The 25,576-nt window shown below is 34.9% G+C and overlaps 3 protein-coding genes across 6 annotated transcripts; all 3 read right to left on the bottom strand.

Moving 5' to 3' along the window:
• Positions 1-169: 169 nt before the first annotated feature.
• On the bottom strand, positions 170-6,049 carry pigrl4.2 (polymeric immunoglobulin receptor-like 4.2). Of its 4 annotated transcripts, XM_043264999.1 has the most exons (10): positions 5,331-5,393; positions 5,048-5,228; positions 4,906-4,922; positions 4,161-4,475; positions 3,754-4,077; positions 3,588-3,621; positions 3,276-3,430; positions 3,023-3,060; positions 966-1,037; positions 170-770 (listed from the first exon to the last, which is right to left on the bottom strand). In XM_043264999.1, the coding sequence occupies exons 4-10, from the start codon at positions 4,462-4,464 to the stop codon at positions 714-716; spliced, it is 984 nt and encodes a 327-aa protein (XP_043120934.1). In that variant the 5' UTR covers positions 4,465-4,475; positions 4,906-4,922; positions 5,048-5,228; positions 5,331-5,393; the 3' UTR covers positions 170-713. The 4 variants fall into 4 exon arrangements, with proteins under 4 accessions (XP_043120934.1, XP_043120907.1, XP_043120923.1 ...); XM_043264972.1 differs by lacking the exons at positions 4,906-4,922; positions 5,048-5,228 and adding an exon at positions 5,821-6,049 and having other exon boundaries at positions 5,331-5,425; XM_043264988.1 differs by lacking the exon at positions 5,048-5,228.
• A 1,825-nt stretch (positions 6,050-7,874) lies between these two features.
• On the bottom strand, positions 7,875-12,885 carry LOC122363030 (polymeric immunoglobulin receptor-like). The gene is made up of 10 exons (XM_043264903.1): positions 12,691-12,885; positions 12,237-12,548; positions 10,265-10,576; positions 9,629-9,662; positions 9,449-9,535; positions 9,249-9,346; positions 8,849-8,892; positions 8,700-8,747; positions 8,576-8,620; positions 7,875-8,430 (listed from the first exon to the last, which is right to left on the bottom strand). Exons 1-10 carry the CDS (start codon positions 12,752-12,754, stop codon positions 8,359-8,361), a joined length of 1,116 nt encoding a protein of 371 aa, XP_043120838.1. The 5' UTR covers positions 12,755-12,885; the 3' UTR covers positions 7,875-8,358.
• A 2,585-nt stretch (positions 12,886-15,470) lies between these two features.
• LOC122363010 (polymeric immunoglobulin receptor-like) lies at positions 15,471-20,265 on the bottom strand. Its single transcript, XM_043264871.1, has 12 exons — positions 20,143-20,265; positions 19,460-19,774; positions 17,610-17,921; positions 17,481-17,529; positions 17,176-17,213; positions 16,869-16,902; positions 16,689-16,775; positions 16,506-16,603; positions 16,026-16,069; positions 15,872-15,919; positions 15,748-15,792; positions 15,471-15,562 (listed from the first exon to the last, which is right to left on the bottom strand). The coding sequence occupies exons 1-12, from the start codon at positions 20,204-20,206 to the stop codon at positions 15,494-15,496; spliced, it is 1,203 nt and encodes a 400-aa protein (XP_043120806.1). The 5' UTR covers positions 20,207-20,265; the 3' UTR covers positions 15,471-15,493.
• Between the last annotated feature and the right edge of the window lie 5,311 nt (positions 20,266-25,576).

The raw sequence follows: 25,576 nt of genomic DNA on the forward strand, positions 1-25,576 counted from the left end.
TGCGCGAAGGAAGTTAGTTTTAGTTCATTCTTTTTAGGAACAAAGTTAGTTATTCTAAGTTTTACACACACACACACACACACACACACACACACACACACACACACACACACACACACACACACACACACACACACAGTAATATTACCTTGAATGAGAGCCATGTAGAGACAATTTATATATTAACATTTATTAAATTTGAATCGCAAATCAATTAAAATATCCCTTTATGTACAGATTGAAGTTAGAACTAAACCTTACACAAACAATGAAAATGCTAAAATATATAGTAGCTCCATAAATAAAGAACAGTTCTTAATGCAAATATTCAGTAATCAGATTTCAATTTTTGGGGGTGGTTTTCTGAAGTGGTGTAACTAATCTGACCAATCTCTGGTGTGGTAAAGAGTGTGTGATGCGTCTGATGTGTGTTTCGGTTTTGCTTCTCTCATCATCTAGAATAAAAATAGAAAAGCAGAAGAAAGTGTACCTCTGCAAACGTTTGCACCAATGCATAGGACATTTTACAGATGTGGCAAGACATTAAAGTAATAACCTGACAAGCCATGACCCTGCGTGTGGAAAACACTTAAGTTCCCGTTTTTCTTCTTCAAGTGAACTCTTTACGAGAAACAGTGCATGATGCAAAACAGATGACGATGCCGTTATTTAACAATGCAATATTAATAATGTGAATGGCCAGATATCCTACGCTAATAATGAAGTTGGGGAGTGCTGTAGATCACTTCAACTTGTTCGGAACGACGGCCCTGAGAATAATTTAATAAAACACAAGACAGAGTGAGTTGAATTTCAATAAGTCAGTGATTAAAATCGAGGCCGTTATGCATTTCCACAGATAGTATCACGAGATCAAATAGATTACATCGTAGTCTTTCGTAAGGAAAGGGCTGTCGTCATGTGCATTAGTAGCATATCAGCAATGTAATGCTTGCAGTGACCACCTGGTTTTGTTCACGGTCTTCTGCTTTCTTGAACACCACAGTGTCGTACGCGACAGTCACTGGATCTTCTGCCTGTCAAAGGAAAGAGAAAAACTCATTTAAAAGACTATTTAGATATAATGAGGGTTATGCCGCGCACGGGCCCATTAACATCAAGAACGATGAGATCCACACCAACGCACAATAAACAAGCTCAAATGATAATCGAATGTGCTCCAAAACTAAAACTTCATGAAAATTCGTATAAATAGCAGGCTATGATAAATAAAAACTAAAACTCGTGCTGTTGATGCCAAAAATGGACTTTGAGGTAGCGATGCGCATATGATGCACAGCTTTCTCCTGCATATGATTTGAAATTTGTCAGCGTGCATATATAAACGAAAACTTATCACTGTAGCAGTCGAGACCAAGTCTAGACCGAGACCAGAGACCAAGACAAGACCGAGACTTTAAGGGTTTGAGACCAAGACCAAGGCAGGGCGAGACCCACCATCATTTGAAAGAATTAAAATGACTGTGAAATGTCTTGAAAAACATAATAAAAGTCATCTCAGGGGTAAATTTTACTATTTTATAAAAATGTTTTGGCAAACAAATACATTTACCAGCTAAAAACAGCTTAACCTATTTTATTCAACACTTATCATATGTTTTATCATAAGACTAACATATTACTATGTTTTTGTATTTATTGTAAACAAAAAAGCAAAACATTGAACATTTAAAATGCTGAAAATTGTAAATTGTAAAGATATGCACTGGGTTTCAAATGTTTTGAATAATTAAGATCTTATAGTGTTCATGAATTGTTTTTTTTTTATACCAAAACAACATTTTTTGGATCAGAAATATTAATACAGTACAATTTTATTACAATTTCAGTAATAATAATTGAATAATTAATAAAAATTGAGCTGTAAATATATATTAGAATGATTTCTGAAGGATTGTGTAAACGTCAGCTTTGATAACAGCAGTAAATTACATTAAAAAAAATATATATTAAAAGAGAAACCACTGATTTAAATTGTAATAATGTGTCCAATAATACAATTTTAACTATTTCTACTCAAATAAATGCAGCCTTGTTGAGCAAGAGACTCCGTTCAGAAACGTGAAAAATACCCTGAGAACTCCTTCAACTAAAACGATAATAAATAAAAATAATAATAATTACACTTTACGTTAAATATTTCTCTGATAGTCTAAACTGCACACAAGTGCTTTAACTTCATTTAGTGACCTAACCGCACGTGGCTCAGAAATAAAAGTTGTATTTAAAATTCTGTATAAAATATTGGTCATTTAATACTACTTCTTCTTTATCGAACGCTTGTATAAATATAACGTTTGCCAATGGTGCACACGTTTATGCAAACTGCTCTCTTTCTTTTGTATCGCTTAATTATATCAAGTCGTATAAATACGAGAGCAACAGTAGCCTAACAAGACAAATCAGTATAGAAATATGTTAGTATGGACTTATATTCAATCTCGTGATGTTCAAACGAAGACTATGCAGTTGCAATTTAGCGATATGCACACAGTTGTGGTCTTGACCCATCTTGAAGTTGAATCCCGAGTCCTCTTAGTGTGAGACCAAGACAAGGCCGAGTCCGAGATAAAAAATGGTCTTAGGAGCGGTCTCAAGTATTACAACACTACTGCTTATCATCCTATTAATTGCATAGCCCATATGACATTTTTGCATATCTCTACCACACGTTTTTGTTTTTATGTGCCGTACTATTTACATGCACATTCACAGGTAGATTTTTTTTTTTCATTCAGTTTTACTCTATTGATTGCCTCTCGTCGAATTCTGGTCCCCGAGAGATGCAAAAAAAACCACTAACGGTCTAAAATTAGCCCAGCTCTGCATTAAAACCGTGGACCTGGCAACACCGCACACAGATTCAGATCGGTTGTTAATGTTTTTATATCCTTATGAAAATCGTTTCTCCGCGTCCTTATCTTCGTAATTGTGGCGTGAACTTCTGTATTCTCAGAATCAGAACGGGTGTGAAAATGACATTAAGGACTAAAACACTTACCACAGAACAGATGTCTGGTCCTGGTTTGGACCAAGCCCCTTTATAAAACAGGAAGAATGTCATAAATATAAAAAAAGGGAACGAGAAAAAAAAAAAAAAGCTAGATATACAAATGAGAAAAATAAGTGATATTCATGGGGAGTTTTCAGCAAGGTAATGTAATGCGACAGTGCAATAACTCCTGTGAAATTGGATTTGAGGCATTAGCGGTGAAATAGCGCTTTGAATTGAATATATAAGTGTTAGAACTGACTGTGTTTTTGTATAAGCCTCCAGATGAATATAACCAGCATCAGTAAGAGAAGCAGCGACACAGATATGTAGAGGAGGAGAAACCAGTCCATCCGGTCAGAAGAGTCTTCGAGAGGGAAGCTGCTGTCCATCGTGTCGTTGCTTCCTGTTTGGTTTCTGCATATGTTATTAAAATTGAAATAATGGGTTGAATATAAGCATAATTAAGAAAAGTGTTTTACCTTTCAAATATTTTGACCTCTAACTAAATATGCGAGTATGTCTATAATAATAATAACCCTTAATTGTTTGACTTGATAAATTCAAGACTTACGGAAATAGACCAGAAATAGACTCATCACATTCAGCTGAGATCAGAAGACAAAGAGCAAAATATATATATACTGAATAAATAGCTTAGAATATATAAAGAGCACTTTAAATATATACGAATGCAAGTGTTTTGTAAATGAATGGGTTTTTTTCAAAACATAACTCACATGTATTTTTATATTGAGCGTTATTATGAACATGAAGTTCAACAGGAGCCTGCAGATCTCCTACAGAGCAGAAGTACCAGCCAGAATCAGTCAGTCTCAGTCCAGTCATCAGCACAGTGAAGGATCTTCTCCCATCATCATCACTGATCTGGACTGATGAACTCTGGGATGTGTCAGTCCTCCCCACTGTGTAACATCTCTCATCTTTATATCTGCACCACTGTTTAGTTTTATACTGATATCCAGAACTGTAGAGACACTGAACACTGATATCTCCAGCTTCACGTCCAGATACACTGCTGCTCACCACAGACACATCAGGAACTGAACACAGACGGCAAAAACTTTGCATGAAATATTGTATATTAAATCAGTTTTACTTAATGCACCGCAAACAATGTAATTACCTTTTTTAACAGTTACATAGAGATGATTTTTGTCATCTGGGTTGGCGTCGATCTCCACAGCGCACCAGTAATTTCCAGAGTCAGAGGATGTCGGGTTGTCGAGTTTCACAGTAAAAATATTGTCGGCTGGATAATCAGTTACTGCCCATTTCTTGGTAGAATTTGCACGGGCCAAAATTTTGCAAAATGCCCAAGTATACCCTTTACACCAGTATTTTGAGTTCCGCTTATACTGACTGTCATACAGACAGGGGATTGTAATAGTTCCTCCTTCGCTTACAGTTACGTGATCTAATGTCTTCATACTCAACGTTCCTGTAGGCAACACACACACACACACACACACACACACACAGCATCATCACTGAAATTCTACTTTTGGCTTCCAAATAAAAAGAACAATTTGTTTAATGGTTTATAACGTGTTTAATTCGAATTGTGGTGCAACATCATGCCTTTAATTTGTCATGACATGTTTGATGTTATTGAGCTAGTAAGCCTCTTGAGTTCAACATAAAAAATTAAGAAATAACACACTGTAAAAAAATACTCGATGCAATGTGATGCAACATATAATAATATAATGTCAAAAATCTCAGCTCTGGGAAAGTGGTCTCAGGGATAGTGAGATAAAGAGTACATCACAACGAAATGATGCATTTATGAGAACTATTTGAACTAGAGTCTGACCGATTAATAAAAATAACTAATCACAAAAATAACATCTTAAAGTGAACAATCTTACCAAAGGATGCGCGTTCTCTGTTCATTTAAAACAAGAACGTATCATAATAAAAATTAGAATTCACATAAAAATATAATTAAGTGATTGAATTAGTTCACATTTACTGCATGAACTGTAGTCTGTACGTCTCAAAAAGACCTACCTTATGCTTTTAATGAATATCAATAATTATGATCTCTTAACAATTCACATCCTTGATAAAAAGGCATTAACTGCATTTACAGAATAAACCGCAGTAAAACGGCATAATCCAGATTACTGTGTCTGTGAAAATCACTAGTGCCTCACACAGATGTATGATTGTAAAAAAATATACAAAGTACCTAAAAGAAGCAAAACAAGGTATAAATGCGTCACTCATTTATTCGTAAAAAAACAAATGTTAAACTATTTTTCGGGGGTAGAATGTATTTTATGATTCTTACCTGCAGCGTAAAGTAAAATATAAAAGAGAGTCTGAGGACGAGCCATGTGACGGTCAGACCGAGTGAAAGACTGAAATGAACATCTCACTTCCTGCCTGCCAGAGGCAGATAAGTAGTTCCTGTTACTGCATTCAGAGACCTACATGCACACTTTTTATTGTTTATTACCTTATTGCAGTAAAGGTTTGATTAAATATGGAATAAAAAAATAATAATAATACACAAGGTATCAGAAATGCACAAATGAAAGGCATTATTATTAGCCTAGTGACTCTTAATACATAAAAACGGTCAGTTTATATATTTCTATACTGCATGTTTCATCAGATCTGAACTAGACAGAATATATGTTTTGAGTTGCAAATAAAAATAATTCAGTGCGCCAAATATGATGGTGCATTAGTATTAAGCGCATCAACTATAAAAACATGCCCAAGGTTCAAATCCAAGGCAATTCATCAAGCAAAATAAATAATGGCTCAGTACATACACAGTTCCTTTGAACCAGTCAGGGTCGTGTGGAGGGCACGCGTTTGATCAGGCATTAACACCGAGTCTTAAAGGGGAGGTTTTTTCAGGCTTAAGAACAGCCGAGAAACACACAACTGAAGAGATTGGCTCTTTGAACTCGGAATAAAAACCCAAAAGAACAAAGGGAAGCGTTTCTCCCAACTCTGCCTTTCCAGCCTTTTGCTTTTAAGAAACGCAATCCGACTCTCTCTCCACAAAGCTACACGCACTCCTCCATCAGCTCCACGCAAAGCGCAAGCTGACAAAACATCCCCAGAAATCAGAGGTTTTTTATAGCTTGTAATTAACCTGAAACACCTGCCTCCACTAATTAGCTCAACCCACATCTTTAGCCCATTAGAGAGCCGTACCTCCTAAACACCACCAGAAGAGGGAGACAGAGAACACTGAGCTGGACTAATACACTAAACCTTATTGTTATGAAGTCAAGAGTCACGTCAGTTCACATCATGTGCATGAATATTACATTCTACATTTCTTAACCACCAACTACTGGCCTGGCACTAATAACATAGTTTTTTTTTTAAAATGCACTTAATTTTTTCATGCCATTTTACTCATTTAATGGTAATTAATAATTAATTCTAATATGTTGAATTAATTGCTTGTAGTATTTAGAAACAATTAAGTGAATATAGTGACTCATTTTTTTTGTTTTTGTGGGAAATTCAATACAGAAGACGTGTACTAGCGTCCCCTACCACACAACAATGAAAACACGGGTTCTAGGAGCACGAGTAGAGCTTGAAGCATTAGTAAAGTATACTTAAAAAGCCCATTTCTGAGAAGTTTTTATTGTTTTTATATATAAATAATAGTACTGAAGTATTGATTATTGATAAGATTTTTTTTCTTACTGAAAATCACTTTCTCAAAAATGCTGTCATTACAGTGACAGTTTAAAGCATCTAGAAAATGCAACACATTTTATTTATAGTCACAGAATGATCAGAAGGAAAACATTCTCTAAAAACGTTCTAAAAATTTTATTGATAACACCGTTACAACATTATCCTCCGACATTCGAATAAAAATTTGATGTCACCATTACGGACAGAAGTGTTTGCTTTAGTGTTCTGTAGACTCTTGTCTTCTTGATGATTTTATTTAGCTGCCGTGACTTTTTCATGGCAAAAAACTAAAGAGAAAATGTGATCAGATGATGTTGGGCAGATGTGGATAATAAAGATCTTATAATTATGTAGTGATATGGTCGGTGTGATTCATTTTATATTATTCTGTTTCAAAAGTATGTATTAAAACACATTGTTAACGAATAACTTTGAACCACTGAATGCTTAGACACAGAGATCAAGAATCAGTTTATGAATCTTAACAACGGTCACCTTCGCTGCGGCATGAAGCGTGTTTTTGAGATTCTTACACTGATGTTTGTGTGATGGCAAAAAGCTTTTTGAAACTATCTGATGAAGATCTCAATCTGTACAACTGTTGGTCTTCCATAATAAACAGTGTGCAACTAATGCCATAGCAACCAGCATTGTCTAATCACATGTTCTGTTGCTCTTTTTGCCATAAACACAGCTACAACAGCTAAAGAAGTGCATCAGAGAGTAGAATTGCGCAACTAAATCAAACGCTCCTCGCCATAATGGTGAACCAACATCTAAACCTCTATTAATCTCAATAAGAACATTTATTAATGTCTGACAGAAATAAAGTCAATAATCTGGTTTGTAATAAGTGAAGATGGTTAAGCTGTTTTGGAGCTAGTTTAATGAAGTTGAAGCACCATCAAACAAAGGTTGGGTTTTTACTTTCAACTAAATTCTGTGTCCAGTAAACGATTATACTATATCGCTGTCTTATTATTTATGACAGTAGAAAATCTGTACCGGTGAAAATAACTTAACTTGAAAACCATGATCTTCTGAAGCTTTATTATAGAGGAGTCTGTCCATGCCTGATTTTATACAGTTTAATCTCCAACCCTTCCCTATTCTTTGGACTAGACAAAGAAATACACAAAGTAAAAATCTACCAGCAGATGGCATCATACAGACAGAAAATATAGTGAATGTAGCGTGTAATATGTGAAATGAAAAAGTATGCATGCTGTATATTTCATACAAAAACAGTTTATTGGCTTTATACGATGTTCAATTTTAATTAATACAATTAAATGTAATATCTAAAAAAAATAAATACTAACTAAATAAATCTGGTCTTAAAGAAAGCTCTTTTAAAAATGTTGGCTGGTCATGAATTAATTCTGGAATATACCTGTAATATACCTGATGTACTTTAGAAATGCACTTCATATCTATGTACTGTAAATTATTAATTTTGTTCACAGTAATGCCAACCAGCATATATTTAAAAAAAACACTGACAAACGTACATTCTTAGCTGCATTCGTTCACTGAACCTTCGCACTGTTTAAACTGAAACTGTAAAATAGACTTATTGTTCATTTTAAATGACTGATTGTTACTTTCTTACAGATCATTCAGAAGAAGCAGAAGTAACAGAGGCTTTACGAATTCACAGCCTTTTTTTTCACGGAGCTGTAGATCACAGCACCATCAGAATTCAGTGAAGATGAAGGCTGTGAATCAACAAGATCAGCACATCACAACCACGTTTTTTCACTGTAACACGTTACATGACAGAAATGGATCTCATTTGTATTTCAGCTTTGACAAATCACTTATGTAAAATATCAGTGGAGAACAATCAGAGCAGACACTTACTGCTTTAGGAAAGGTGACCACAGAACTGTAAATGACCGAATGAGACTGTGAATAAACACATGATGATTATTCATTTGTAATCAGTTTCTACAGACAGCTCCACACATATGAACTGAGGACTTACAGGATCATCTGCTGGACTGTTGGAGGTTGTTGGGTTTTCACACGGCATCTACATTAAACACAAACAGATTTAGATTTCTGTTTCGGGTGAATGTGTTCTTTTATGAAGATTTCTGAAATGCATTCAAGTGTTAATTACTTAATACTTACTGTGGTGCTGTTAAAATGTGCTTCTTCTCTATTTTGAGGCCTCTCTGTCGGAGTGAGATATGAAGAATAAATCTCTTAATGTATTCCATGTACAAAAAGGATCTTTGGAATCAACGGAATCTTTTAATTTCACAAAAAATAAAGAACGTTCTATAGATTTCTTTTAAATGAAAAAGTTTTTTTTTTTTAAATGTTCACTGAGAGGTTACTTGGGAAACCAAAATATATCTTGACAGGGGTCTATGAATCAAATAGAATGAAATACTACTTATTTAATGTAGCCCTCTAAAGTACTTGATTCTGATTGGTCAGGTTATATTATTATATGTTTATGTATTGATTTGTTAGGTAGCTGCAAATGAAGCATTGTAATGCAATTTCAATCATCTAGAAAACTCACTCTGCTTCTTTCTCAGTCTCCAAGTTACTATGGCAACAAGAGTAACCAGCAGTAAGAGCAGAATCGCTGGAAGACACGTGACCAGAATCACATCACGCCTGTAAGAGATGTGTTTGTATTTACAACCCACAACTATTTTCAACAAATATCAATGCTTATAATTCAGATAAATAATTTCAAGCAAATGCAGAGTGAAATACCTGAAATACTTTTGTTCATCCGTGCTGCTGTGTGTTTGACTATTAACAGTCTCTGAGGATGCTGTTAGAGATGGATGGGTTTCAGTTCTGCAGTTAAAAATCACATTATACGGTGGCATGAAATAAATGTACTATTATCAAAGAGATTTACTATTATTGATGTCTGAATAACACACTCACATGTCTGTCTCAGGACTTGATTCAGTTTTCATAGCTGCCAGCCAAAAGCAGAAAGAGAAACACAACATTTCTTAGTTAACACAGTTTTATTAATAATCAAAGAAACGGTTCGTTACGCAAGACTACTTCAGAAAAAGCATCCTTTGGTGATCAGTCATGATATAAAAAGTCAAAATTGTGTATGTAATAGTTATTTGTAACAAATTCAGATTCCTGTTGACTGATGGCTGTGATGTGTGTCTGCAAAACAGTAGAATAGCAAAAAAAAAAAAGTTAAATACTACTAATTACTGACTACTATTAATAATATTAACAATTAAAGAAAAACTAATATATAAATACGTAATACTTTGCATGTACTGTGTGTAGGTATCACCTTCCATACCAATATATTCATAGATATAAACGTTTTGGCCTTTTTACAACCCTTGGTTGCCTAGGTTACAATAAAATGTTAAAAAATAGTGTTTTTTGGGTTTTTTTTTTTTTTACGTGGTCAAGTATGTTTACACCTACATATCGACCTCAGATGGAGATGGTGTAGCTGTTGGGACAGTTGTGAAAATTTGAAAGAAATTAGGTTTTAGTGTATTGAGATTGACATCACGTTCATGGCTGAATTGTCTGTGGTCTTACCTCTTTCAGGTTCAGTGACCGTGAGTTGAACAGGAGCCTGCAGATCTCCTACAGAGCAGAAGTACCAGCCAGAATCAGTCAGTCTCAGTCCAGTCATCAGCACAGTGAAGGATCTTCTCCCATCATCATCACTGATCTGGACTGATGAACTCTGGGATGTGTCAGTCCTCCCCACTGTGTAACATCTCTCATCTTTATATCTGCACCACTGTTTAGTTTTATACTGATATCCAGAACTGTAGAGACACTGAACACTGATATCTCCAGCTTCATGTCCAGATACACTGCTGCTCTCCACAGACACATCAGGAACTGAACACAGAGAAAAAAGTATTTTTTTTTTTTTGCAAATTTGCTCATTATTGATTACAAAGATAATGATCAACGTATGCGCATCCAACAGATCAAAAGCTTGATGCAGGTGCTCAAAAAGAATAACCACAGCTCCAAAAAGTAGAAAAATATATTTTTTTATTTTTCCTATTTGTGATGTTTCAAGCCTAAAAGCCCTTTATCATGAGACGATAAGCACGTACACAGCCCTTATATACAGCACGAGTAAATCACATGATCATCCGTCCTTATTGCAAGAAAGCAAACCAAAACAGAATCTGAAGCTGAAGAAGTCTTGTGCTACTCGACTTCGATCGCTTCACTTCAAGTTTCTTTTGCACGTTTCGTGTTTTTTTTTTTTTTTTTGATCTTGTGGGTGACCATGTGATGTACTTTATATACAGGCTGAGCTGTGTATGTCTTCACTTTCTGAAGAGTTTTCAGGCTCGAAACGTCACATGTTGTGAAATCATCGTAAATATTTAGTGGTGTGCCATCATTGGTTTTTTGCGTCATTGTTTATGAAATGCAAACATGTATATTTTTGTAAAGTGTTTAATTTTAAGTGTTTTATCAGTTGTTTCTGTACTTTTCTGGAATTATCCTTATAATCATTTCTCAAAACAATTCTACAAACACAATAGATTATTTATGTCACAACATAGAGAATAACAAGTCCGTGCATCAATGTTCACAAATAAGGCTTTATCATGACTATATCCTTTTTCAATTTTTTGCCTCTCTACCCTTCCCCCAACCGTCTTAGCTTCTTCTTTTGGTATTTTTCCTTGTAGTTCTCCTAAAAGATGATTTAATGATGACTTTTTACAGAAGCACGGAAAACATTTTAAAAAGTGCACATCCAAAAGAAATCAAGACTAGAGGAAGTAAAACTCAGACACCTTTTATTCAGAGTTTTGAATAATAAGTGTAATTTTCATACAATTAATTGAAGAATATCATGTTAAGACTTCAAAACAATATCATTACGCCGGGAGATTTGAAAACTGATGTTTTTTAATGTTAGCATCACACATATTTAGCTTCGCATCTATGGGTTTTGTGGAACCTGTGTTTTAGCTCCACTCAGTCATTTCTCTTTGAAACTCCGGCGAAACGTAAAGGGTATAATAAAAACAGTGTTGCACAAATTTTTTTTTTTGTTTAATTAAAAGTTGCCAACGTTATTTTGATTAGTTTTGATCATCATAATTTTGATCATGACTCAGCTTAAAATTGAACGTAAAGCAAACTCAAACTTCTCTGAGTTAGTTCTGCTAATGATTGAAAAAAACTAGTATGCTGTTATGTTTGACATGCAAAAGATTATCTGTTATTTTGAAGTTTCACCACTGTGATAAACACTACAGTGACTCTATGTGTAATATCTCAGTGTGTAATACAAGTAACATCTTACTTTTTCATAAAATATACATGCTAAATGTTATTGCTATGCTAAATGTGACGTGCTATGTGGATTTAAACTGAAAAAGGTCATATAATAGTTACAAAAACAATTGGTGTATCAAAAACTTTTTGCATAATTTACAGCATTACTTATAGCTGCATTATCGTATTTCAGTAAAATGCATAAACATGTTTATCAAAGAACTGTTTCAATTTGGAAAGATATTCTCACCTGATTGTACGGTCAGATACAGATAATAACTGTAGTCTAGGGTGTTATGGTCACCGATCTCCGCAGCACACCAGTAATATCCAGAGTCTGAGGTCTGCAGATTCTTCCACTGAACTGTAAAAATACTCTGGGCTGGATAATCAGTGAGGGAATATTTTCCTGACCCATTTGCATATTTTAATATACTGCAAGTAGACCAAAAATGCCCCATACACCAGTATTTACGGTTTCCTTCATATTTTTTATCATATAGACAGGGAATAATGCCTGGTGATCCAGATTTCACTCCGATATTCATCCCGGATCCAGCATCTGCAGACAAGATGAAGTTCAGTGAATAACATAAATATACATAAACTGGGCTTTACGGAAAAGTAGCTATACTCTAGAATTACTAGCCTAAAGAATTCACATTAAACACATTAATACAATAGTTGAATCACTTGTGTTTTACCTGAGATGTGAAGTAAAATCCCAGAGAGAACCAGAAGGTAAATCATGTCTACAGTGGAGTACATGTGTATGAGAGGATCTGTTCACTTCTAGCTGTGTCTCTGTTTCTGCTTGATTCAGAGGAAGAGCAGAAATATCGCCTTAAACCACATCAGCACCAAGTGAGCAAATTTAGACAGTTTGCAGCCAGCAACCTCACACTTACTGGTTTTAGCCCCTTTCCTACTGAACCCACAAACGCTGAACAAGATTTTACATTGTAGTAAACAGCTTAAATTGTATTTCAAAATGAACACACAAACTGTTCGTGCAAGTATGATTAACAAAATAACTGTTACAAAAGCTTAAATTGTATTTTATATTATGTGCTCAATTACATTTTCCAATTCATTAACAATTTTTTAAAGGGTTCATGCAGGCTGTTCCCCACAATGTCAAAATGTACATGCAAGTATGATTAAGGTTTAGTCAGGTTTAGTTCTTGTGTTCTTCTGTCAGTGTGGACTCACAGTGCTGTATATCATGCTGTATATTGCTCCACCTGCTGGAGACTTCATCACCTCACTCCCAGCAACATTATTAGTAGTAGGTTACCGTAGGTTCTGTTCTTGTTGGGATCCTGTAAAGATAGGGATCCAAGCAAATAATGTACAGAACTCATCAATATTAAAACAAAGGTCAAACCTGGACATTTCAGTCAATAAAAAAAATCTGGCCAGGACACACCTGGAAATAGAGCACATGGTCACCCTGAAATAGTTATGTCAATGTCTGGTCTATTTCATATTTTATAGTGCTGTATACAACAGGATCTCCAGGTTTAGAGCACATCTGCATTTCACACACAACAATAAAAAGAGTAACATCAAGAAACCAAAATCTGCCGTATGAGTGTAGGCTAAAAATATCCTAAAAATATGTTTGTCAGAAATATAGTATGAAATAGGTTCAATTTCTGATCAAAGGGATAGTTCCAATGAACATCTGATTAAGAGTCATTTCCTCTGATGAGCCGGTCCCTTTAGACCTATGATCTCATCAGTGTATTTTTAATCAGATCAGAATGAATTCCACGTGAGGGTCACCATACCTGGCCACAAGTCACTTCACTTTCATCATTAGAGAGCTGGGTTTAGTACATCACCAGAAGAGGGAGACAGAGGCTCCAAAGAGTTCTGCAGAAATCCACTTGGTCTTGTGAATGCAATACCTGATATTTACAAAACTCATAGATGGTCACCTTTGTCCCTTTTATCAGCGTCATCCTGTTTTTGAGGAGCACCACATAAACTTCCTCCTTCTTGGAGGAATTGGTCAAATTGTGGCCTGTCAATAAAAAGTACAAAAAAAAAATCTTTAGTCACGGGCAGCCCAGACCTCTAATGATTATTAGGCATACAGCAAACATTATTATTATTATATTATTATATATAAATACTATTCATGACAATCAGCCTTAAACATGGAAATGTGGCTTACCAGTGTGTGTTATGTGTCCTAAAATGTTAACTCTTTTCATCTAACTAGACAATGTACTAATTATTTTGTACTCAAACACATTTTCTTTTGATTTCTTCATTGATTCCAGCAAGAAACATCTGTAACAACTATAATTACATTTTTGTATATTTTACTCAAAAATGTAATTATAAACCCATAAATCACTTTTGGTAACAAAAACGTTAAAAGCCTGGTGTAAGTCATGCGTCATATCTTGTGAGCTGACAAAATCACTTACTCTCTCAGAGTTAACTCACACTATATATAAAGTTTGATTGTGCTGAAAAGAGTTATGCAGTCACATTATGTCACAATAGAGTTGATGTGAAATTTATATTCATTCTTCCTCAGGACACACAAGACTCTGCCTGAGTCAACTTTCACTGGGTTTTACTCTAGAGTTTGAAATGTTGTTTAACGTGAGCTACATGTCCACGCTAAAGAAATCCCCTTAGCTGCCGACACTGATAAAGCCTTGCCTTCTTATCAGTTTGCGTTGGTTGAGTTACAGAACTGTGATGATCTTAAAGACGCATTTAAACCCAACGGTCTCATTGAGTTCTGTGCCGCCCTCCCTAACGAGACATACTTAAACATCAAAAGGCATGCAATGAAGGTGTCCACACTTTTTGGCAGCATGCAAACCTTTTCAGGCATGCATATTTGCATCAGTGTTTTGGACTATTAAACCTGACATTGGACATCTTATCAGTCAACACCTTTCCAGGAGGTTTACAGAATACAAATCATCTAACTAACCAATTGCGCAGAGTTATGAGTATCCACATTATTTCTGATTCTCTATAGCAGCTATTGTTAGTATGAAGAGTGACAAAGTACAGGACATGATTAGACTATATTGTCTTATTATTTATGACAATAGAACTTAAAGTATTAAAGTGTAACATGTATCTGAACATGTATTAAAGATCATAACCTTCTGAAGCTTTTATATAGAGGGGTTTGTCCATACCTGATTTTATACATTTTATTTCTGTTTTTGAATAGAAAAAGAAACACACAAAGATCTCAAGTTTGTGGAGAAATGTACAGATGGTGCCATACAAACAGAAAATGTGAATATATGTAACATATGAAATTAAAAGCATGCATGCTGAATGAACTATTAATGCAAAAATGTTAATTGGCTTTTTTTTTTTACAATGTGCATTTTTAATGAATACAAATAAACATGGCATCTAAAAAAATTGCATTTAAGTTATGTAGGCCTAATCTCGAAAGCATGAGAAAAAAACTATGAATAATATCTGAACTTTTTTAAAGTGTTGATTGGTAAAGTGAACTCATGGCCTTGGGTGTTTTCTCACAGAGCTGTACATCGTACCACCATCTGAATTCAGTGAAGAAGAAGGCTGTGAAAAAAAACAAGATCAGCGCTTAGAATCTCATTTCTGCATCACAACCATTACTGTGTCATTTCACTGTAACACGTTACATGTCAGAAATGGATCTCATTTGTACTGCATTTCAGCCAAAACTGCTTTGAAACATCACTTATGAAAAATATCAGTGGAGAACATTCAGAGCAGACACTTACTGCTTTAGGAAAGGTGACCACAGAACTGTAAATGACCGAATGAGACTGTGAATAAACACATGATGATTATTCATTTGTAATCAGTTTCTACAGACAGCTCCACACATATGAACTGAGGACTTACAGGATCATCTGCTGGACTGTTGGAGGTCGTTGGGTTTTCACACGACATCTGCATTAAACACAAACACATTTAGATTTCTGTTTCGGGTGAATGTGTTCTTTTATGAAGATTTCTGAAATGCATTTGTCTGTTAATTACAATCTAAAATACTTACTGTGGTGCCGTTAAAGTGTGCTTCTTCTCTATTTTGAGGCCTCTCTGTCAGAGTGAGATATGAAGAATACATCTCATTATGTTTTCTATGTACACTATAAAGAATATTTGTCATCAGTGGAATATTTCCATTTCATAAAAAGATAAAGAATGTTCTATAGATTTTTTAAAAATGTTTAGCACACTTTTTTATTTGTTCACTGAGAGGTTTCTTGGCAATTAAATAAAATGAAATATTATTTATTTTATGTAGTCCTCTGAAGTACTTGATTCTGATTGGTCAATCATTCTGCGCTTCATGTGTTTGCATAAAGACAGTACACTTTGTATTTTACTATGTTATGAACCTGAAGACTGTTTTCTTACAAAAAAGTCACTTGATCTCTTTTTTATATTATATTATTATATGTTTATGTATTGATTTTTTAGGTAGCTGTAAATGAAGCATTGCAATGCAATTTCAATCATCTAGAAAACTCACTCTGCTTCTTTCTCAGTCTCCAAGTTACTATGGCAACAAGAGTAACCAGCAGTAAGAGCAGAATCGCTGGAAGACACGTGACCAGAATCACATCACGTCTGTAAGAGATGTGTTTGTATTTACAACCCACAACTATTTTCAACAAATTTTTCAAAAATTTCAAGCAAATGCAGAGTGAAATACCTGAAATACTTTTGTTCATCCGTGCTGCTGTGTGTTTGACTATTAACAGTCTCTGAGGATGCTGTTAGAGATGGATGGGTTTCAGATCTGCAATTAAAAATCACATTATACGGTGGCATGAAATAAATGTACTATTATCAAACAGATTTACTATTATTCATGTCTGAATAACACACTCACATGTCTGTCTCAGGACTTGATTCAGTTTTCATAGCTGCCAGCCAAAAGCAGAAAGAGAAACACAACATTTCTTAGTTAACACAGTTTTATTAATAATCAAAGAAATGGTTCGTTACGCAAGACTACTTCAGAAAAAGCATCCTTTGGTGATCAGTCATGATATACAAAGTCAAAATTGTGTATGTAATAGTTAAGACTCAAAACAGTAACAATGTCAAAATGTTTTATATCATAATCTTGTATTTTATCTATTTTTTTCTACATAATAAAGTTTAGCTTTTCCTTCTATTTATTATTTTATTCATACTTGTAGGATTCCTGGTGACTGATGGCTGTGATGTGTGTCTGCAAAACAAGGTAAAAAAAATTAAATAGTAAAATACTACTATTATGTAGTAATGGAATGCTAATATATAAAATAAATAAAAAAAAAAAAATATATATATATATATATATATATACACACACACACACACACACACACACACACATTTAAAATGAACGTTTTGGCCTTTTTTTCAACCCTTGGTTTACATTAAAATATTCTGCCTACAAAAAATCTTTGGGATGTGTTAACTGTTTTATTAAATGGTTAAGTATGTTTACACCTACATATCTGCCTCAGAGGGAGATGGTGTAGATGCGGGAGTAGTTGTAAAAACTTGAAATGAGAAAAAGAAATTAGGTTTTAGTGTATTGAGATTGACATCACGTTCATGGCTGAATTGTCTGTAGTCTTACCTCTTTCAGGTTCAGTGACCGTGAGTTGAACAGGAGCCTGCAGATCTCCTACAGAGCAGAAGTACCAGCCAGAATCAGTCAGTCTCAGTCCAGTCATCAGCACAGTGAAGGATCTTCTCCCATCATCATCACTGATCTGGACTGATGAACTCTGGGATGTGTCAGTCCTCCCCACTGTGTAACATCTCTCATCTTTATATCTGCACCACTGTTTAGTTTTATACTGATATCTAGAACTGTAGAGACACTGAACACTGATATCTCCAGCTTCATGTTCAGATACACTGCTGCTCACCACAGACACATCAGGAGCTGAACACAGACAAAAAACAATTATATATATATATATATATATATATATATATATATATATATATATATATATATATATATCACATATATCACATATTTAGGAAGAACCAAAGAACCACAGCTCCAAAAAGTAGAAAAGTATCATATTTCCCCACATGTGACCTTGCCTTGCCTAAAAGCCCTTCAGACAATAATCACGTACATATACAGCACAAGCTGTACTCCAAACAACTCAATAACGCTCACTCAAGTCTCCACTAACAAAGGGATAGGGACGATCCCAATTGTTTAGAAGATGACCATGAATGATACAATACATGAAATATACATGCTAAATGTAACTGCTATGCTATGTGTATTTCAATTGAAAATGGTCATATAGTTTGGTTTAGTCCGTCTAGGCCATGGGGGAGATGTGTGCGCTTATTTGGTAGACAGTGTTCTCCACTGATCTCTATCTTGAGGAGTTGTTAGGAGCTCTGATAAGGATCACCAATGATTTAAACAGGAGGAATTTGGTATTAAATATATATCTGCTCCTGAAGATTCTCTGGAGTCTTGACACTGCAGCTATTGCAGTAGCAATTCTGGTCTTAATTTCCGCTGAGCAAGAGCCCTCTTTGCATAGTATTGCTCCTAGGTATTTGAACTGTTCAACCTCTTCCAGTTTGTGCCCTCCCATACTGATGTTTGAGGTGGTATTTTTAATTGCCGTTGACCATCACTTTAGATTTTTCAGTGCTGATTTCCATGGCATATGCACCAGCCCTATCTACTTGTTGGTCAGCTCTTGGGAGTTTGTGGTTATTGCCGGCCAGGAGATCGATGTCATCAGCAAATCTTAGATTTGATACTTCTCTTCCATTGATGGAGATGGTAGAGTGGTGATTTTCAAGTGTTTCCAGCATTATTTGTTCCAGGAAAAAGTTGAAGAGGGTAGGGCATACAGAAGCAAGTGTCTTACACCAACAGTTGTTGGGGAAAAGTCCCCAATATGGTTTTTAAGTAGAACTTAACACTTTTATATAGGACTATTATTATCCCTACTAGTCCCCTTATCTTATCCAAAACTCCCATCATGCCACACTCGATCAAAAGCTTTTCTGTAGTCCATAAAGTTGTGGAAGCGCTCACATTGATGCTGTAGTTGTTTTTTGATCAGCAGCCTGCTTGTTGGTACTTCTCCCAAGCCTAAAGCCTGCCTGCTCTTTTATCGACATTAGTAGTCTAAGAATCACTACCTAAATGACCTCACTTTCTCAGGTTTCTCTTTTTGGGCAGAGGTATAAATAGGGAGCGTGTACATTCTGTTGGCCAATTTTTTGGCACAACTTTGTTAGTACCTCTACAGTTTGTTCGCCACCATGTTTCAGTAATTCAGATGGCAAACTTTCCTGTCTTTAGTTTACGGTCATATAAATGTTACAAAAACAACTGGAGTATTGTCAAAAACCTTTTACATAATTCACAACGTTACTTATAGCTACATTAGAGCATGTTTATCAGAAAACTGGTGCAATTTGGAAAGATATTCTTACCTGATTGTACGGTCAGATACAGATAATAACTGTAGTCTCGGGTGTTATAGTCACCGATCTCCGCAGCACACCAGTAATATCCAGAGTCTGAGGTCTGCAGATTCTCCCACTGAACTGTAAAAATACTCTGGGCTGGATAATCAGTGAGGGAATATTTTCCTGACCCATTTGCATAATTTAATATACTGCAAGTAGACCAAGAATACCCCATACACCAGTATTTACGGTTTCCTTCATATTTTTTATCATATAGACAGGGAATAATGCCTGGTGATCCAGATTTCACTCCGATATTCATAGCCCCAGATCCAGCATCTGCAGACAAGATGAAGTTCAGTGAATAACATAAATATACATAAACTGGGCATTACGGAAAAGTAGCTATACTCTAGAATTACTAGAAGCAGTGATTCCTTAATAAATTCTAACAATTTACTTTGGTTAACAACATACACACTGACAGAAACTTTGTAAGAATGTGTCAACTTATTCTACTAACCCTAAAACTAAACAGTTTTCTCTGAGAGTTAGTACACATGTAGGTACAAATGAATGAGCATTAGTTGACTTGTAGATATATAATTACTTATAGTTAGTAGAATGTCTACTGCGGATCATCAAAATAAAGTGTAACCAAAGAAACCATGCAATAGTTATTCTAGTTAAACAGACCTGTGTTTTACCTGAGATGTGAAGTAAAATCCCAGAGAGAATCAGAAGGTAAATCATGTCTACAGTGGAGTACATGTGTATGAGAGGATCTGTTCACTTCTAGCTGTGTCTCTGTTTCCTCCTGCTTCAGAGGAAGAGCTGAAATATCACCAGAAACCACATACTTTACACTTACCCCCTTTCTTGCAGAACAGTGAACCTACAAACGCTGAATAAAATGTAGAAGCATGAAAATGATCAACTCACACAAACTATTGTGTGTACGTGTTACATTGATTTTATATCATGTGTTAAATCATTTTTTCAACTAAAGTAAAGGGTTAATTTTGAAGTATAAATACCATGTATTAATAAAGTATTTATACCATTTATTGAAGTAAGATTAACAAAATAATAAATAAAATCAAATAAAATCAAAACTGTCCATGTTTTTAAATATGCACCACTTCCAAGGATTTCACAAAAGTCACAGCAGAGAAATATAACATTATATATATGCTGTATATTGTTTCAGATAAAATGCCTCAGATAAAATAGAGCACATGGTCACCCTGAAATAGTTATATCAATGCCTGGTCTACTTACATATGGGATTTGATTTATAGAGCTGTATATAACAGGATTATTACATGTGGGGTTTACATGTCCAATAATTAGCACCTCCGTTGTTACCAAATTTAGCATTAAGAAGTTACTCCTCATCCATTCTGTTAGTTTCCCAATTTGATGTGTATCATAGGGCCATGAAGAAATATACAGCTGAGTATCATCAGCATAGTAGTGAAAGCTAACACCATGTCTCCTGATAATATCTCCGAGAGGTAACATGTAAAGTGTGAAAAGTAACGGCCCTAGTACTAAGCCTTGAGGTACTCCATATTTGACTTGTGAGCGATATACCTCCTCATTTACTGCTATAAACTGATAGGGGCCGTGCTAAGGCGCTTCCACAAGTGGCAACATAGTTTTCTAGTCTCTTCAAGAGAATGTTGCGATCGATAGTTTCGAACCATGGAGTGTCGAACGATCAAGATATCACTCCGATTTTCATAATCCCAAATCCAGCATCTGCAGACAACATAAAGTGTAGTGAATAACATAAACACGCATAAACTGAGCATTACGAAAAAGTATCTATCCTGAAGAATTACTAGCCTAAAGGATTCACATTAAACCATTTGAACAATTTCAGGCTAAACAAGACCATACAATTTTACCTGAGATGTGAAGTAAAATCCCAGAGAGGATCAGAAGGTAAAATCATGTCTACAGTGGAGTACACGCGTATGAGAGGATCTGTTCACTTCTAGCCGTGTCTCTGTTTCCTTCTGTTTCAGAGGAAGAGAAGAAATATCGCCTTAAACCAAGTTAGCAAAGTAGCCAGCAACCTCACACTTACTGACAGGGCATCGCTAGTGGAGGGAAAGGGTGACAGAGTGCACAGGGCCTAGAGGTCAGAGGGGCCCACGATCGCCTCCTCAATTTTATTGTTTATTATTACTTATTATTTATTTTAAAAATAGTATAACCAATAAGATACATTTTTTTTACTTCTTTAGACCAACTTCCCACTAGTAGTGAGCTAATATCTGTGTCTTATAGAAAAATACAAAAAATACATATCTTAAAGGGAGGTATACCCAAAAAATGCATCGTTGTCATCATTTACTCAACATCATGTCATTCCAAACCTGTGTGAATTTCTTTCTTCTGTGGAACATAATTTGAAAATTTTGGTAACATTCTACAAAATATCTTTTGTGTTCCACAGAAGAAACTCCGCCGTTTAAAGCAATTAAATATATAATACAAAACACAGAACTATGTTCAGCTAAAATAATCATAATCGTTGCAATAATCTTTAGAATTTTCAAATGTTTTGAACCTCACATCTGTTCTTATAGATTCTTTTCAAATAAAATAGTAGGTATATATAATAGGTTTTAATTAAACACACACACACATAGAAACAAGCATTATGCATTATGATGACAGTCGTCTTCTGTTGATTTCGTCTCTCTTGGTCAGGTTTAGTTCTTGTGTTCTTCTGTCAGTGTGGACTCACGGTGCTGTATATCATGCTGTATATTGCTCCACCTGCTGGAGACTTCATCACCTCACTCCCAGGAACATTATCAATAGTACTGTAGGTTATGTTCTTGTTGGGATCCTGTTGAGAAAGGGATCATAATTAAATACTACTACTAATAATAATAATAATTCAGTGTGACCATATGTCTTCTTTTTCCAGATTTATCCTGGCTGGTATTTCTAAATTACCTAAAATGTCCAGGTTCTGTTTTTTTTTTTTTTTATATATATTGTTTTCACACCTGATGATCACACCCATGCTTTGTTTGTCTTCGGAACATGATTTAAGATTTTTGATGAAAACCAGGAAGCTTTTGACTGTCCCACAGACTGACAGACACGCTCCATCTACCATCAGTGGTTCAATCTGTATTTTATGAAGCGTTGAGAAAACTCTATGTACACAAAGAAAATAAAAGTAATGACTTTAATCAACTATTGTTGCCCTCTGTGTCTCTCCACGTCACCATAGCACTATTTTGGAGAGCATCGGCTGGATGCAAACTGTGGATCTGTGTACACTCTTCTGTGTCAGACATAACAAAAGAAATGTATGCAGTTTGTGTCCAGCAGGTACTCTCTAAAATGGCACTAGAGAGAGACTTTCATACTTTTTTGAGCCTTGACAGTGTAATTTACTTGTCACAAGTCTCCCAGTTTTCATCCAGAATATCTTTAATTGTGTTCTGAGGACGAATAAGGCTTTTATGGATTTGAAAGTGATTATTGACAAAATATTTAACCTTTAAAATGAAAACCCACTAGTGTTAACGTCTAATAATAGGGCATCTACCTATAGACCTCTATGCTTGTACCTGCGTTTTCATAGTGAAGATGTTAATGATAGATAGTGCTCAAGTGAAACCAGTGAACGGGACCTAACATGTTAATGTCCAGTCTACTTACATGTGGGATTTCATCATTTATAGTGCTATATATCACAGGATCTTCAGGTTCAGAGTAGATCTGCATTTCACACACAAAAAAACGAACAATAAAAATGGTGAAGTGACAAAGTATATTAATAGTGTTGCATTCTTGTCAGAAATATTGCATGAAGTAAGTCCAATAATTGTTAATAACAAATGTATTTATATTTATGCATGATCAAAGGGTTATTTTCTATGCAACAGATGTGTACACTACTTTCCAGTGTGTTTGTTCTGCAGGTTTCTCATCGTCACAGTGAAGAGACTCTGATCAGGATCATCAATTACTGACAGATTCTTCTCTGTTGTGTTTGTGTATGTTTTAAATTTATCATTATCTGAGTACCAGTATTTCTTCATCTGTGTGTATTTCTTATCATAATGACATGGGATGGTGACAGATCCTCCGGTATAAACAGTTAATACCCAACCATCGTAGCTTTCAACACCTAAACAGACAAACCACTACATCCAACAATAAACCACTTCTAATTTACTTTTTCATACAAAACATATAAAAAAAAACACGAAAAGCTAAGTATCATTAAAAATGCTAAACATGATGGATTAGAAATAAACACAGCAATACATGAGCCAAAACCAGATAGAAATGTAGAACGTGTTTCTCTTCCTGTATCTTGAGTTATTCTGTCCTTGACTTCCCTCTTTCACATCCCATAACACTATTCAACCAGATAAAGCTCTCACGGAGGTCTGACCTTTCAAGTTTAGCATTCATGAACTATTATGGACACTTTTGGCAGTAATACCTTCAAGGTACAGGTACCTTTTGGGCAGACACTTCACAAACTTATACTTATCTTCTGTCTATCTCTGAATTTAAAGCAACTTTTTATCTGCATGTTGTTGGCTGATGTGGAGGTGTGGAGGTGTGACTAAAGAGTAGACTTTTTTTATTATTTAGACTATTTTATTTATTTTTTTTTTTTTTGGTCTTGAGATGTGTGGAGCTCCAAACTGGTGGTTGAAAAACATATACAGCACCATTATGTTTGATTGCTTTATTAACAGCTAAAGGGAATGATAATAGACAGAATAGGATATAATAGGATATAATGACCATGATATTACATCCTAAAAAACTCAACATTTCTTTTTAAGAATTGTAAATGGAATACGCCATTTGGATTAGCTTAGTCGTTTAGCAAACAGGTGCTTTCAATACTTTCCATATCGTTTGAATGTAGTATGTTGAATAAGCATATAAACAGAAACGCTCCACACGCGATCTGAAAGATAAAATACAAGTCTCTAGGTTCTGTCTACTTTGTATAGGTTTCTATGTAAGTGCTGTCACTTCTCAGAGGCTTGAAGCTGGTATTTATTGCATCTGAAGTACTTGTACTATGTATGGAGAGCATTCACTCAGTATCATTATCTCTTTTTTAACCAAGCTGGCTTTTAGAGGCTTTTTTTATCTGAACTCTTCAATTGCTTCATTGTTGCATAATGTATTTTTAGACGTTATTTACTATGATCTAATGTCTTCCTGCTCAGTTCTAAGTTCCTGTAGATAGCACATACGGACAAAAAAAAGTTTTAATTAGCATTTTTGCACAACTTTCTGTTCCCGTTATCTAACTAAATGTATTTTTAGCCTAGTCTGTCTTGATTTATATAGTCTCAGACTTAGTACAGTCCAGATTTTAATAGGCTGATTTCCCGGAGGAAGACTAGAACTACTTCAGGACTAAATTGGGGTTTAAATTAAACCAGCACGCAGATTAATTTCAGTTTAACATTGTGTTTCCAGTCTTCATGCATCTACATTATTGGTACCCTTTGTAGCTAGAAACAAAAAAGCCTTTGAAAATCTGCACTGTTAATCATTTAGATCTTTTATAAAAAATAAAACTTTAACTTTCATTAAAGTGTAACGGAAAGGAAATCTCATTATAAAAGAAATGTTACACATTGGACACAATTAACGGCACCCTTTTATTCAATAGTTTTTTGCAAATATTTTATGTTGATTTTAATGGTGTACTGTCCTGATGGTGGAAATGGCGATGTTCAGTGCTTTAGCTTGAATGTTTTCATAAGTTTATTTGTTTTATGAATATTTTCTCGACTTCATAATTTGTAAAGCTCGACAAATGGTTGCTGCACAACAGAACTGTTATTACATTGTTATTTTTTCCGTTGCGATGGATGACAAAGATAATTTGCCACCTCGTATTTATATCGCTGTGAAACAGGAAGTCATGATTTGTGATGATTTGTGTTTATAGCCTGGTGATCTAAAAAAATTATATATATGAATGTGATTATAAATCTTCAGAGATTTTGCAAAGTTTATTATTTTAATTAAATTAATTGTATTATTTAGTTGTTTTTAGTTGTCATATCAATGACCTTGCTTGCAACTGCATTATTACACTTAATATGAAATGATAAATGATAG

The sequence above is a fragment of the Puntigrus tetrazona genome, chromosome 2 (assembly GCF_018831695.1).
Source record: "Puntigrus tetrazona isolate hp1 chromosome 2, ASM1883169v1, whole genome shotgun sequence".
Taxonomy (NCBI): domain Eukaryota; kingdom Metazoa; phylum Chordata; class Actinopteri; order Cypriniformes; family Cyprinidae; genus Puntigrus; species Puntigrus tetrazona.